Here is a 14544-nt window from a genome sequence, read left to right as displayed (position 1 = left end):
GTTACAGGGGAGAAATATTATTAAAGTTACACAGCAGCCAGACACAAAGGAAGGGAATATTTGATGTGAACAATAAAATTACCCAAAAAATATGAGTGAGTTAAGTTCTGGTTTTTGTAGTTTGGATAGGGAAGAAGAAAATGAAAGCCTTTTGGAGGACCTTCAAATTTTTAAATCTAAACCCACGGGGCCTATGAAATTAGTATATATACATTTATTCATTCAGAAAATATTCAGTAAGCACCTGCTGTGTGCCAAGCACTGTTCATGGCATTACAGAGAGCAGTGAACAAGATAAAAGAAATCCCTTTTCGCATGGAGTTTACATCTGTAGGGAAGGCAGATAACAAGTAAATGCTTAATATAATTTTAGGTAATGAACGGTAAGTGCTATGAGGAAAAACACAGAAGCATGATCATGGCTTCTCTGATAATATATTCATGCAGAGACAGAATAAATGATGGTAAGACTTAAAAATATTAAGATGCTAAGATCTGAGGAGGAAGCATTCCAAACTAAGGCACCACAGATACAAACCCCAAGGTGGGAATGAGCTCAGTATATCTGAGGCACAGGAGCAAGACCAGTGTGGTTGGAGTGGAGTGAGCAAGGAGTCAAGACCTGGGAGAGGTCAGAGAGGTAGCAAAGCCAGGTGGTGTAGGGCTTTGTGTACCACAGTAAAGAGCCTAAATTTCATTCTAAGTGCAATGAAAAGCCAACAAGAGTTTACTTCATTTATTTATGGGGATTAAATCCAGGGGCACTTTATCACTGAGCTATATCCCCAGAGCTTTTATTTTTTATTTTGAGACAGGGTCCCACTAAGTTGCTAAGGGCCTCACAAAGTTGCTGAGGCTGGCCTCGAACTTGCAACCCTCCTGTCTTGGCCTCCTGAGTCACTGGAATTATAGATGTGCACCACAGCACCTGGTAAAATCAATGGAGAGTTTAAAACAAAGGAGTGATGTCACCTGCTTTATGTTTTTTTCAAATTTGAGTCTCTGTATATGGATTACGTGGAAAAGACAAAGAGAGATTAGTCAGAAAGATAATGAGAATAGTCAAGGCAGACATAATGACGGTTTGGGTTAAAGAGGAAGAGAATGGTGAGAAGTCAGATACTGAATACAATATGAATATAAGGTAAACATTACATGTGAAGGATTAGAAATGATCCATTAGGGAAAGAAAGAATTAAGAATGGTTTCTAAGTGTTCTGCTTTAACAGCTGGATGAATGGCAATGTAATGTGCTATTTAGATGAAGAAACCTGGAAAATAAAGGGATCAGTGAGAGGAGAAAATCAAAACTCTGATTAAAACATGTGATGTTAGAGCTGTTAGACATCCAAGTAGAGATGCTGAATAGGAAGCTGAATATTCATGTCTACAACTCAAGGGAAAGTTAATGGCTAGCCATACAAATTTGGGGAGAGACTTTGAGGTTATTTCTACATAGCAAAGTCACAGTGGAAAGTAGGGTTTACAGGCCGAGGATGTAGCTAAGTGGAAGAGTACGTGCCTAGCATGTGGGAGGCTCAGGGTAAGAGCCCCAGCACAAGAAATTAAACTAGATAGAAAGAGGTCAATCCTGGCGGCTGCTCTAATATTGCCATTGTTATTATCATTACAAATGAATGCTCTGATGAATTCGCTAGCTGTCCCAACAAGGTAATGCCTGTTGCAAACCTTGCTTCTTCCATACCACTCCTAAGCCCTCAAGGACTCTAAGCATGGTCAGCTAACTAACACAACAATAAATGTTTGAGTACCTATTAGATGCACATGGTTAGAGGTTGTGGAGATAGAAAAAATGATACCATGCATTCTCTTAAAGAGTTCAGTCTTTACAGAAGAGATAAGGAGATAAACAATTACCACAAATAATTACCATTTGATAAGAAAAACAACTGAATAACTATGGAAATAATATAGTAACACCTAGTAAGAATGGTACCTGGGTTTCAAGAGCAAAAATCCTTTTATTGTAGTGAGTACCAGAGAGGGGTCTTTTGCTGGTAACATCCTCATTTTGCCTGACTACTACTTCCTTTTCTAGTATTGGTTTAGATATCAGTTCTTCTGGAAGGCCTCCATTAGACATCAATTTTTTTTTTTTTTTTTTTTTTTTTTTGGTATTAGAGATTGAACCCAGGGGTACTTAGCCACTGAACCACATCACCAGCCCTTTTTATTTTTTACTTTGAGACAGGGTCTCACTAAGCTGCTGAGGCTGGCTTTGAACTAGTAAATCCTCCTGCCTCAGCCTCCCGAGCTGCTGGGATCATAGGCATGTCCCACGGCACCCAGCAGACCTCAATTCTTTTGGCAGGCCTCAGTTTAGACATCAATTCTTCTTGTCAGCCATCCCTGAACCCCTCAGACTGGGAAAGGTGTCCCTTCTATGTACTCCCCTCAAAGTCCCAAGTACATTAATAGAACAGACTTCACTTTCCAGACTTTCCAATTAGACTGGGAGACTCCTGAGAATACAGACTGTGTTCACTGTGTTCCCAAACATAATACAGTGCCTGGCACAAAGTACTGACTGAAAAAGAAAGGAATTAAGTTTGGCAAGTGTCTTGTATAATTAAAAAGAACAAATAAAGCATTTTTTTAAAAAAGGAAAAATAAAAAGTTTGGCAAGTATTTTTTTCTCTACTTCCACTGCTGTATATTCTAAAGAAGAATCAACCTGTTTTGAAGGACATATGAAGGATACAGGCCATGTTCTGGTCTATGGTAACATCAGAGTCCGGGGCCAACTGACCAACAATTTCGATGAGATATGCCAGGATCACCCCATCTCGTAAATCCTGTCGCAGGTCCTGCACAGGCCTCACTGATGGTCTCTTCTTCAGCTGTGCATTCACCCAGGCCACATAGGCCTGCAGCTGTTGCTGAAAAATAAAAAATGGAAATGAGGGAAAGGTAACATTAGTCTCATCCCATATCCTGCACCTCTAAGGTAGCATGGAAGGTTGTAGAATGGTGGACAATCTATATCCAGAAGAAGGAGATTTCAAGGAATGCGAGAAAGAATATCGTATCATGGACAGACCTTCTTAATTTTATGCTAATCTCTAGGGATAAACTACCTTCTGACTTACGTGGCACTACAGAGACAGAAAAGGAGATGAGTGTTTAAATGACTGTCATTCCTGCTCTTATCAAATTTTGCTCTGTTGACAGGGCTAGACCCAGGACTCCAGCCAGTATTCAGGCATAATCACTGCTGCCAGCAACTTACCATGCTTACCAGTAACAATCCTTCATGCACCACATTCACGATGGTCTGTGATACTCATACAAATTGATCTTGCGGAACAAGAGATAAAAAACAACCCAAGCTCAGAGCTACCTGTCCCATAGCTGCTTTCTTCAGAATGAGACTTAAATGAAATCATCTCACAGTCAACCCAAGATTTATTCTCCTGAGCCCATAATCCTAGGATTGCTACAGAGTTAGTTTTAATCTGTGCTTTATGTTGTCAAAGAGGATCTGGTTAACTAAAACCAACACAAAGAGGGAGAAAGAAAAAGGGTATGGTGAGAAGTGTTACTGAAGACTGAGGGACACTTTCATTTACTTCAGACAAAGTTAGGGCCCAATTATCAGAAACTTGCCAGGGATCAGGTGTGAGCGCATACCTGTAGCCTTAGGGACTGGGGAGGCTGAGACAGGAGAATCGAAAGTTCAAGGCCAGCCTAGGCAACTTAGTGAGACCCTAAAATTTAGAGCCTATTCAGATGTTAATTAATTAGTAAAAAGTCTGATAAGGAATGGAAGTTTTACATAGGTTCAAAGTAACTCTCTACTGTATGTTTATTCATCGGAAGGGGTAAAGAATCTTGCAGTGAAGTCTGGCCACTACTACCTTAATCAAGCTATCAAAACGACTGCTATCAATAAAGGACAAACTGAAATGGTGCAGTAACCAGAATAAAAAGTCTTCCTCCTTCTCAGCACACAAATAGTTACCTTCCCCAACTTTTTTGAAGTTAGACATGACCCCTTGACTTGTTCGAGTCAACAAAATGTGAGAAGTGACACAAGCCATTTTTCACCTATAGATAACTCTGAAATGGGTAAATGGACTTACATTTACTTTTTTTTTGGTACTGGAGATTTAACCCAGGGGCAATTTACCACTAGAGACTCATTCCCATCCCTTTTTTATTTTAAGACAGGGTCTCACTAAGTTGGTTAGTTACTGAGGCTGGTCTCAAGCTTGCAATCCTGCTGCCTTCAGTCTCTTGAGTCGCTGGGATTCAAAGTGTGTGCCACCATGCCTAGTTTACATTTTCAAAATAAATCAACTTGAGGCTGAAACTTAGAAAGAAGGAGAAGCCATAGATATCCTCCGTGGATTCCATTTAAGATTTAGGAGCCTGTATATGATTCATTACTTCTCTGATTTCTTGCCCTTTCTTGGTGCAAGCATGTGTCAAGATGAAACGCATGTTGTCTTTGGTCCACTGACTACAATAAAAATCCAACCCCCCCATTCCTCCCTGTCTACTTTAGACATGTAGAATGATAGAAAAACAAATCATTGCTGTATTAAAAGTAAATAAATAAAATAAAAATTTTAAAAAGCTGGGAGGTAGCTCAGTAAAAAAGCACTTCTCTAGCCTGCGCAATCCCCAGTACTACAAAATAAAAAATAAAAAGAAACCTGTGGAGCATCTACATAGGGACAATATAACTCATTCTAATCCTTGTTCAGTGTTACATATTCCCTATTTTGTCTATTAAGCAGAACTTTTATTCCAATATTTATACTATTTGGTCAGAAGAAGGGCACCAACATCTAAATAGCACATAAACAATGTCATAGTCCAGGAAGCAGCTCCATCTGGTTTCTATGGCAGCCCAAGACCCTGAACCTAAAAATTAAGTTCAAGGGCTAATTGTTTTAAATTATAATTTGGTTAAAGTACCGTTGATTTCAAAGTCCCAAGTACTTCCTTAATGAAATGATGTTGGATATAACTCACTGACTGCTTCCTGACTTTAATTAAATGTCCATTAGTTTTACTCTCTGTCAGTCTGTGGGAATAAAATCATTGGAAAACAGTGCTAAGGTAATATTGCACCAGGTACTGACAATCTGTAGGAAGCACAGTGATCAGGAGGAGTGAGGGGGTAATCTAATGTTTACTGATTACCTGCCATGAACTAAATACAATTTTTGGAGTTTTATACAAATGTATTTAGTTAATGAATGTTCCTGGCACAGGGCCTGAAACGCAACTGATGCTTACTAAGTGGTCATTATTATGATCATCACCATCATCATTCCAATTCAACTGTGCCCCCTCCTCACCCTGCACCCAGTACTAGGAATTTAGCCCAGTGGCACTTAACCACTGAGCTACATCCCCAGACCTTTTTATTTTGTATTTTGATACAGGGTCTCACTAAGTTGTTTAGGGCCTCACTAAGTCACTGAGGCTGGCTTTAAACTTGTGATCCTCCTGCCTCAGCCTCCCGAGCTGCTCAGACATGCACCACTGTACCTGGCTAATTCAATTCCGGAAAAAGCATCAGTTTGTATTATCTCCATTTCAATGATGAGGTTCAGAGAGATGACCTAACTTCTCCAATGTCCCTACAGCTAAGACACAGCAGATTTAGTACTGAAACGCAGTAAATGAAGCCCAAGCATTCACCAAGGGCCTCCTGCTATCCAACTCATTCTGAAGAACAGAAATGGCTGCACCATTCTGCCTAATGGCCAGACATCCATCCTCAGGGACTGGATGAGCTAGGTAATGCTCCAAGGTCTGCACTGAACAGCCACAGCTCTGCCCCAGGTTCACAAGGCAAAGAGTACCTCTGGTGTGAACCACTCTTGTCTGAGGAAAAGGGGTTAAGACCATAAAAGGCATTAAGAGTAACTGAACTGCTAGGATTCGATTGATTGGCTTATATTTAAAACTCCTAACCAATTTCTCTCTAATAGCTGTATCTAATATCACCCTCAAAACATTCCTGCATAAAGACTCCCATTATCTTCAAGATAAAATTCAATCTCCTTAGCTGCCATTTAAGTCAGTCATATGATAGCCCTTGCTTGTTCTCCAGCTTCACCCACTACCCCTCTATCCACCCCACATTTCAGTTCATCCAAACTATGAGTGGTTCCTGGCTAATGCTTTCCAGTCACTGTACCTCCACCTATCTGCCATGTCTTTCTAAGTCTCAACTTAAGTATTACCTTTTCCAGAAAGCCTTCCCTGACTCGTACATATTTCAGACATTTTGAGAGCATCGTGTGTCACACAATCAGATCAATAACAATTTGAATGCAGGCACTATCCTAAGTGATAGGGTTACAAAGAGCCCTCTGCCTTCAAGAAACTTTCAGGAAAGAAAGGGAAGAGGAAGAGAAGCTTGCAGGCTGGTTGGGGCAAGAGCTTTGACAGGGTGCACAGGATGCTAATTATGTATTAGCCCAACATGAAGACAAGCTTCGGAAGGTTTCCTGAAGGAGGAAAGAAAGCAAGCACTCTTGAGCTAAGATATGAAATACCGAATGTCATGTCATGCCGAATGTCACAACAGTTAAGAATTATTTGACTTAAGAGTAGCAGGCGCTCAACAAATATTTGAGTCAGTAAATCACTCGTCACTTTTCATTATGCCAAGACCTAAGATGACTGCAAAAGTTAATTATGTATGTGGGGTATGGTAGTGCACACCTGTAAACTCAGCAAAATCATGAGGCTGAGGCAAGAGAATTACAACTTCAAGATCAGCCTCAACAATTTAGTGAGACCCTATCTCAGAATAAAAAACAAAAAGGGTTGGGGATGTAGCTCATTGATAGAGCACCCTGGGTTCAAAACCCAATGCCACAAGACAAAAAAAAAAAAAAAGTTAAATCATGCAGGGATAGACAAAAACAAGTGTTTTCCTTTAGACCACAATAATTTCTACTTAAAACCATAGCTTTCCTTGGCTGTAAAATAGAAGTAAGTTGTCTCTGATGCAAAACTGATTACAAGTTCCTAACCATAACTTTCATGCACATTAATCAGTTTTGGTTTTCCAATAAAACAGAATTCCATGGTACACAAAATAGTCACCACTTTTCTGAATGCCTATTCCAATTTATGTGCTTTAAATATATTTTTCTATTGTTAATCTACCAGGAAGATGTTAAATAAGGTGAAATAAATTCTCAAGGTCATCCAGATAGTGAACCATTGGATTCAGATCTAACTCCCAAACCAATGTTCTTTCCACACCTAAATACATTTTATCTCTGAGGTTTAAATGACTTCACTAAAACTCTCAGTATGGGCCTTAATCTAAACCACCCTCTTGCCACATCCAGGGCTTGAGTCTCTAGTGTTGTAATCTATACTAAGTGGCTGTCTACTACTCAAACGGTGGTTGCCAGATCAGCCGCACCAGCATCACTCAGGGACTTGTCAGAAATGCAGACTCCCAGGCCCCCAACCTACCATTTTAACATAAATTCCTAGTAACTCACAGGCACAGTTAAGTGTAAGGAGCACTGACCAGCACACTGTTCCCATACCTGGTTGTACATCAAGGTAACAAAAGAAGCTTTTCAAAACTAGACTTCACCCTATATTATGGTTTGGATCTGGAGTGTCCCTAAAGTCTCATATGTTGTTTTTTTTTTGTTTGGGTTTTTTTTTTTTTTTTCTTTTTTTAAGTTGTTGATGGACCTTTATTTTATTTTATTTATTTATTTATGTGAGGTGCTGAGAATCAAACCCAGTGCATTACACGTGCCAGGCGAGTGCTCTACCACTGAGCCACAACCCCAGCCCTGAAGTGTCATTTGTTGAAGGCGTGGTCCCCAGTGCAGCAATGTCCAGAGGTGGGACTTTGGGGAAGTGATTAGACTGTGAGAGTTCTCACCTCATCAATAGATTAACCCACCAACAGCTGAAAGGACTACTAGAAATAGTGGAAACTACAGACAAGTGGGGCGTGGTTGGAGAAAGTAGACCCTCCCTCACCCTTCCTGGCTGCCATGAGCTGAGCAGCGTTCCTCTGCCATGCTCTTCCACCAAGCACCATGATGTTCTCCCTCATCTCAGACCCAAAGCAATGAAACCAACAGACCATGTACTGAAACTTCTGAAACCATGAGCCAAAATAAATCTTTCCTCCTCTAAGTTGTTTTTTTTTTAGATGTTTATTGACCTTTATTTTATTCATTTATTTATATGTGGTTCAAGAATCACCCCAGTGCCTCACACGTGCTAGGCAAGTGCTCAACCACTGAGCCACAACTCCAGTTCCTCTAAGTTGTTCTTGTCAGGTATTTTGATCACAGCAGCAAAAAGCTAACACATCCCAAATATACCAAATTCTCTCCAGGGGTAAAACTCAGCTTTAGGTGCCTAATCTCCATATGATTCTTCTAGAGCTGACCTGAATCTTTTCATAGCTAAATATCCCAGTTCCCTTAACCAAAGGAATTCACATCCCTTGTTACTCATCAGAATCATGGGGACACTCTTAAAAAGAATAGTGCCTTGACCCCACCATAGACCAGGCAGAATTTCTGAAGGTGAGGCCCAGGTGTATCAATATTCCTCAAGTGTTCCCAGGTAGAAGGGCAACCAGTCCTGACACAAAATGATTGTAAGTGCTAGGCACACTGGCACATTCTTGTAATTCCAGTGATATGGGAGGCTGAAACAGGAGGATCCCAAGTTCCAGGACACCCTGGGCAACTTAGTGAGGCCCTGTCTCAAAATAAAATATAAAGAGGATTGGGGCGTAGCTCAGCATCAGAGCACTCCTAGCTATAATCCCTAGAACAGAAAAAAAAAATGCTAAAAGTATTATTGCTCTTCTGTTCTAAATCTCTCTGAAACCATGACACTTAGAACCAATTATAATATCCTGGATATAAAAAAGATATAAAGTGTCTTCAATGAAGTCATTTCTATTTCTCTCCCTCTTCCTCCTTTTCTTTCCTTCTATCTTTGCCTACCAGATAACACTGTTGACTCCACCAAGGGGTCATTTGAAACCCCCAAGTATTATTTTTTAATTTATTAATTTTTCATTGTGAAATAATTTCAGGCTTGCAAAGAACAAACATTATAAAGTGTTCCCTATACTCATTACCTAGCTAATCAAAATGTCTACATCTCCTTGGCCTATACCCAAAGGACTTAAAATCAGCATATTACAGAGATACAGCCACATCAATGTTCATAGCTGCTCAGTTCACAATAGCCAGATTGTGGAACCAACCTAGATGTCCTTCAATTGATGAATGGATAAAGAAAATGTGGTATATATATACAATGGAATATTACTCAGCCATAAAGAATGATAAAATCATGGCATTTGCAGGCAAATGGATGAAACTGGAGAATATCATGCTAAGTGAGATAAGCCAATCTCAAAAAACCAAAGGAAGAATGATACCGCTAATAAGTGGATGATGACACATAATGGGGGGTGGGAAGGGTTAGTGTTGGGGTTGGAGTTGGGTTTAGGGAGGGGGGCAGGAATGGAGGAAGGAAGGACTATATAGATGGAGGGGAAGGGTGGGAGGGGAGGGGGGAAGGGAAAAAAATGGCAGAATGAATCAAACAACATTACCCTATGTAAATTTATGATTACACAAATGGTATGCCTTTACGCCATGTACAGACAGAGAAACAACATGTATCCCATTTGTTTACAATAAAAAAAAAAATAAAAAATTAAAAAAAAAAATGTCTACATCTTACAGAACCACAGTACAGTGACCAAAACAGGAAACTAACACCAACCAAATACCTTTAACTAATCTAGAGACCTAATAGAAATTTCTTTTTTACTCTTTATTTTTAACTAATACATAAAACAAATTATACATGGTAATGAGGTATCATGTAATGTTTGATACATATATACATTATGTAATGTTTAAATCAGGCTTAAACATATTTATCTCTTCAAACATTTATCATTTCTTCATGGTTTATTCAAATTTCACCAACTGTCCCACTGATGTCTTTTTTGTGGTCCAGGATCCAATCCAAAATCTCACACTGCATTTAGCTGTCGTGTCTCCTTTTTCTCCTCCAATCTGGAACAGTTGTTCAGTCTTTTATCTTTCATAATTTGGGCAATTTTTTGAAGAGTATTGCCCAGTTATTTTTTAGTGTCCCTCAGTATGAGTTTCTCTGCAGTTTTCTCATGATTAAATTCATGTTATAGGATTTTGGAAAGAATATAGTGCCCTTCTGAGGGCATCCTCTCATAAGCCACATGATGCCAATACATCACATTATTGATGATGGCTTGGTTAAAGTAAGTGCCTGCCAGGTTACTTTACTGTAAACCTATTTTTCCTTTTGTAATTAACATCTAGTGGGAAGATACTGTGAGATTATGTAAATATTCTTTTTCTCATCATTACTTTTCCCCATTCATTTTAAATTTAAGATCCACTGATTTTTCTTTCCTGCAGCAATTATTACTACAGTGTTTCCCAAATGATGATTTTTCTAATTCTATCATTCACTCTATATTACTGGGAATTCTTATCATGAACATGAGCTCTCTCTTTTCCCTCATTTATATTAATATGAGCTCATGGATAATTTTTAAAATTTATTCATTATATTAATCCATTACTATAACTCTTTATGTTACTTCTCAAATCGTTCCAGATTTGGCCACTGGAACACCCTCGTGTTGATTCTTGTATCCTTATCACATGCCCAGATCATTTTATTTGTGATTTAAAAATAAACATAGAATTTATCATCTTAACCATTTTTAGGTATACAGTGCAGTAGTATTAAGTGCATTCATATTGTCCTGCAATGAATCTACAGGCCTCTTTAATTTTGTAATGCTTAAACTCTCTACCTTAGAACAAATCCACATTTACCCTTCCCTCTAGTCCCTGGCAACCATCATTCTACCTGTCTCTAAAATCTGACTACTTTAACTAACTTGCATAAGTAGAATCACATACTAATTGTCTTTTTGTGACTAGCTTATTCTACCTGATATAATGCCTTTAAGGTTTATCCTTGTTGAAGCATGTGACAGGGCTTCCTTTCTTTTTAAGGCTGAAGTTTTCCCCTGTATCATACTATACAGCTTGTTTACCATTCATTCACTGATGCACAACTGGGTTGATTCCACTTCTTGGTTACTATAAGTAACACAGCTATGGGCCATGAGTGTGCAAATATCACTTCAAGATCCTGATTTCAATTCTTTCGGAAATACACCCAGAAGTAAGATTTCTGAATCATATGATCTGATCATTTTTTAACACTTCCTTACTTTCTGGCATCATAAGATATTCCAGACTACTCATCTTGTACTTTTTCTGTCCCAGTTCTAGAATTAGCTATTTCTCAAAAGAACTCTGGTTTCTTTTATTGGAGAATAGTTTTTAGAAACCAAGATTTGGGTAAATATACACTCAACTGTTAATGGGATAGCAATTTAGGTCCTCTCGGCAGATGGAATAAGAAACATATATATATATATATATAAATAAATATATATGTGTGTGTGTTATATATATATAAATAAATATATATATGTGTGTGTGTATATATATACACACACATATATATACATACACACATAGTATACCCATCTTGATAGATATATATGTATATGTATGCGTCTATATGGCATGTCTATGTATATATATATATATATATATTTATATAATTTATGCCATAAATCATACCAATACCTCTTCTAACTTAGCACCACAGGATTCATCTTTTTTTTTCCTTTCTTTACTTTTAACTCCTTTCTTCGACAGTCAGAAACCTGATTCTCACTACTCATATTTATTTATTTGCATAATTCTAGAATACACACAATAGTTTCAGACCTGGTAACCTATACCTTTGTGAAAAATAAATAAGCTAACCAGAAAGTAGTATTTATATAGTTATTTTGTCTTTAACCTTACAGCATATAATCTAAGTACTGATTTCAAAGTTACATAGGTTAGTTCTTTTCTTTTCCATCTGTTTCAGTATGGTTGTTATTCAATTGTAGTACAGTTAAGCTCATTTTTTACTGTTAATAGTCTCTTTTGGGTTCTCCTTGCATTCTGCTACATTTTAGTTATTTATATTTGGGGTAGGTAAAACATGGCTCTAAAAGTCAAAGTTATTAAAAAAAATTTAGGTTGGACGTGGACATGTAGGCCTATAATCCTAGATGAGACAGAACAATCACAAATTCAAGGACAGCCTCTGGAAACTTGGTAAGTCGCTGTCTCAAAAAATAAAAAGGGTTAGAGATATAGCTCAGTGGTAGAGTACCCCTGAGTTCAATTCCATACATACTGCCAAATAATATTAATAAAAATATTAATTTTTTTCAGAAGTGTCACTTTCTTCCTAACCCACTCCCTTTTCTCCATTCTTTGTACCCCATCCACTTCCTTGTACATATCAATCACATCTGTTTCTAGTTCATCTGTGGAGAAATCAGACACATATTTCCTCATTCCCCTTTCTTATATGAAAATACTATCATATTGATATTCTTCTTCACTTTGCTTTTTTCACTTTACTTCACTTGAGATTCACTTACTATATCCTACAAAATACTCCACATTAGTTTACAGAGACAGTTCTTGCTTTTATGTCACACAGTAAATCTATTATGTAGACATACTGTACATAATTTATTCAACCACTCTCTTATGTATAGATATTGAGGTTGTTTTGCGATTACAATGTTGCAACAAGTAAATTTATATCGTGTTTTCTGGGTGACTGTTGTCTATCTTCAGAGAAGATAGATGGCTGGGTCAAAAGGTGACTCAGTACATAATTTGTTAGCTGTTGCCAAATTCCCTGCCAAAAAGATTGCACCATTTGCATTCCCATCAGCAATACATGAAGAGCACCTGTTTTCCAGAGCTTTGTCAACAGAATATGTTGGCATACTTTTTACTTTTCAACAGTGTTAAAGGTGAAATGTGTTGTTTAAATTTGCATTTTTTTAATTATAACAAGTTTGAACCTCTTTTCACAGGTTTTGAAATCTGTTTTATATCTTCATCTTTCATTTTTCTTACATCTCTATGAATTGTCCCCCTTTTTCCCTCTTTTCTATTGAAGTTTCTGCTTCTCTGCCCCTCGTTTTTATGATTTCTTTATGTTCTAAGACTCTTTGCCCTTTGCTTTTGATACATGCTGCAGAAATTTCCCAGTTTATGAGCTATCTTATCACTTTGTTTATGGTGAAATTTTGTTTGTTTTTTCAAGGGAGAGGGTTGAGCAATGAAAAGGTTTTATTTTTTTTTAATGTTTTTAAGTTGTAGATGGACACAATACTTTTATTTATTTTTATGTGGTGCTGAGGATCGAACCCAGTGCCTCAAATGTGCTAGGCAAGCACTCTACCACTGAGCCACAATCCCAGTCAAGGTTTTTATTTTTATTAAGATCACATTTCCTGGGCTGGGGATATAGCTCAGTCAGTAGAGTGCTTGCCTTACAAGCATCAAGGCCCTGGGTTCAATCCCCAGCACCGCAAAAAAAAAAAAAAAATCACACTTCCTGGGGCTGGGGTTGTGGCTCAGTGGTAGAGCACTTGCCTAGCGTGTGTGAGGCACTGGGTTCTATTCTCAGCACCACATATAAATAAATAAATAAAATAAAGGTCTATCAACATTTTAAAAAATGTATTCTTCTCAGCAGCACATGGCACCATCTCAAAAATAGACCATATGTTATGCCACTAAGCAGCCCTTAGTAAATGCAAAAAAAGAGAGATACTACCTTGTGTTCTATCAGATCATAATGGAATGAAATTAGAAATCAATGACAAAATAAAAAACAGAAATTACTCCAACACCTGGACACTAAATAATATGCTACTGAATGAAGCATGAATAACAGAAAACATTAGGGAGGAGATAAAAAATTCTTAGAGATAAATGAAAACAATGATACAACATACCAAAATCTCTGGGATACTATGAAAGCAGTACTAAAAGGAAAGTTCATTGCATGGAGTGCATTCAAGAAAAGAATAAAAAGTCAACAACTGGGCTGGGGAGATAGCTCAGTTGGTAGAGCACAGGCCCTGGGTTCGATCCCCATCACCGCAAAAAAAAAAAAAAAAAAAAAAGTCAACAACTAAATGACCTAACATTACAGCTCAAAGCCCTAGGAAAAGAAGAACAGAACAACACCAAAAGTTGTAGAAGACAGAAAATAATTAATATCAAGAGCTGAAATCAGTGAAATTGAAACAAAAGAAAAAAATTCAAAAAAATTGATAAAAAAATGATAACACAAGAAGTTGGTTCTTTGAAAAAGTAAACAAAATAGACAAACACTTAGCCACACTAACAAAGAGAGAGAAAACTCAAATTACTAAAATTCGTGATGAAAAAGGAAATACCACGACAGACACCACTGAAATACATAACAAAATGAGAAGTTACTTTGAAAATCTATACTCCAACAAAATAGAAAATACCGAAGACATCAACAAATTTCTAGAGACATATGATCCTCCCAAACTGAACCAGAAGGACATACACA

General features: G+C 37.7%; 1 protein-coding gene across 3 annotated transcripts in view; it reads right to left on the bottom strand.

Annotated features, from left to right (window-relative positions):
• Positions 1–14544, bottom strand: part of Dixdc1 (DIX domain containing 1) — an 83100-nt gene that overhangs the window by 40867 nt on the left and 27689 nt on the right. For 2 of the 3 annotated variants that reach the window (XM_047516108.1, XM_047516107.1), the window contains one exon: positions 2696–2900. In XM_047516108.1, the coding sequence (XP_047372064.1) occupies positions 2696–2900 (205 nt within the window). The remainder of the gene's footprint in view (positions 1–2695; positions 2901–14544) is intronic. The other variant, XM_047516109.1, reaches the window with a different exon arrangement.

The sequence above is a fragment of the Sciurus carolinensis genome, chromosome 11 (genome assembly GCF_902686445.1).
Source record: "Sciurus carolinensis chromosome 11, mSciCar1.2, whole genome shotgun sequence".
In the NCBI taxonomy this organism is placed as follows: Eukaryota; Metazoa; Chordata; class Mammalia; order Rodentia; family Sciuridae; genus Sciurus; species Sciurus carolinensis.
The sequence above is the reverse complement of the archived record's forward strand: the minus strand, read 5'-3'. Positions and strand labels throughout refer to the sequence as shown.